The sequence below is a fragment of the Rhagoletis zephyria genome, unplaced genomic scaffold, assembly GCF_001687245.7.
Source record: "Rhagoletis zephyria isolate East Lansing unplaced genomic scaffold, Rhagoletis_zephyria_1.1 Rzeph_scaffold_01257, whole genome shotgun sequence".
NCBI classification, from domain to species: Eukaryota; Metazoa; Arthropoda; class Insecta; order Diptera; family Tephritidae; genus Rhagoletis; species Rhagoletis zephyria.
In genome coordinates, this window is record NW_016158341.1 from 98,466 (window position 1) to 98,821 (window position 356).

The following is a 356-nucleotide window of genomic DNA, read 5'->3' on the forward strand; positions in this document are numbered from 1 at the left end:
CTTACCTGAATGCAGTGCCTTGCGGTCTTTTCGGTATCAACGATAATGGCCTCCATATATTTACCTAATACTTTGGTCACGGCAACATTGTAACGTTTATGCGTTGGCTGACACATGTTTATCATACGATCGTACTGAAATATGTAGGTATATTATTATTATTATTCGTCTTTATTCGGTATATGATTTACAATCTTACAGACTAGAAATTAGGCTTAATAGTATTACAAACTAGACTAGTGGATACAATTTTGGAAAATAATTCATATCTAAACTGTTTGGGATATAAGTTAATATGCCAAGAATATTTATCAGGCGGGTTCTGCAATATACTTCCGAGTTAATTGCAACCAAGC

At 34.0% G+C, this 356-nt stretch overlaps 1 protein-coding gene across 1 annotated transcript in view; it reads right to left on the reverse strand.

Annotated features, from left to right (window-relative positions):
* Positions 1 to 356, reverse strand: part of SMC1 (structural maintenance of chromosomes 1) — a 6,788-nt gene that overhangs the window by 4,074 nt on the left and 2,358 nt on the right. Inside the window, exon 6 of the mRNA XM_017616706.1 lies at positions 6 to 134. Within this exon, the coding sequence (XP_017472195.1) occupies positions 6 to 134 (129 nt within the window). The remainder of the gene's footprint in view (positions 1 to 5; positions 135 to 356) is intronic.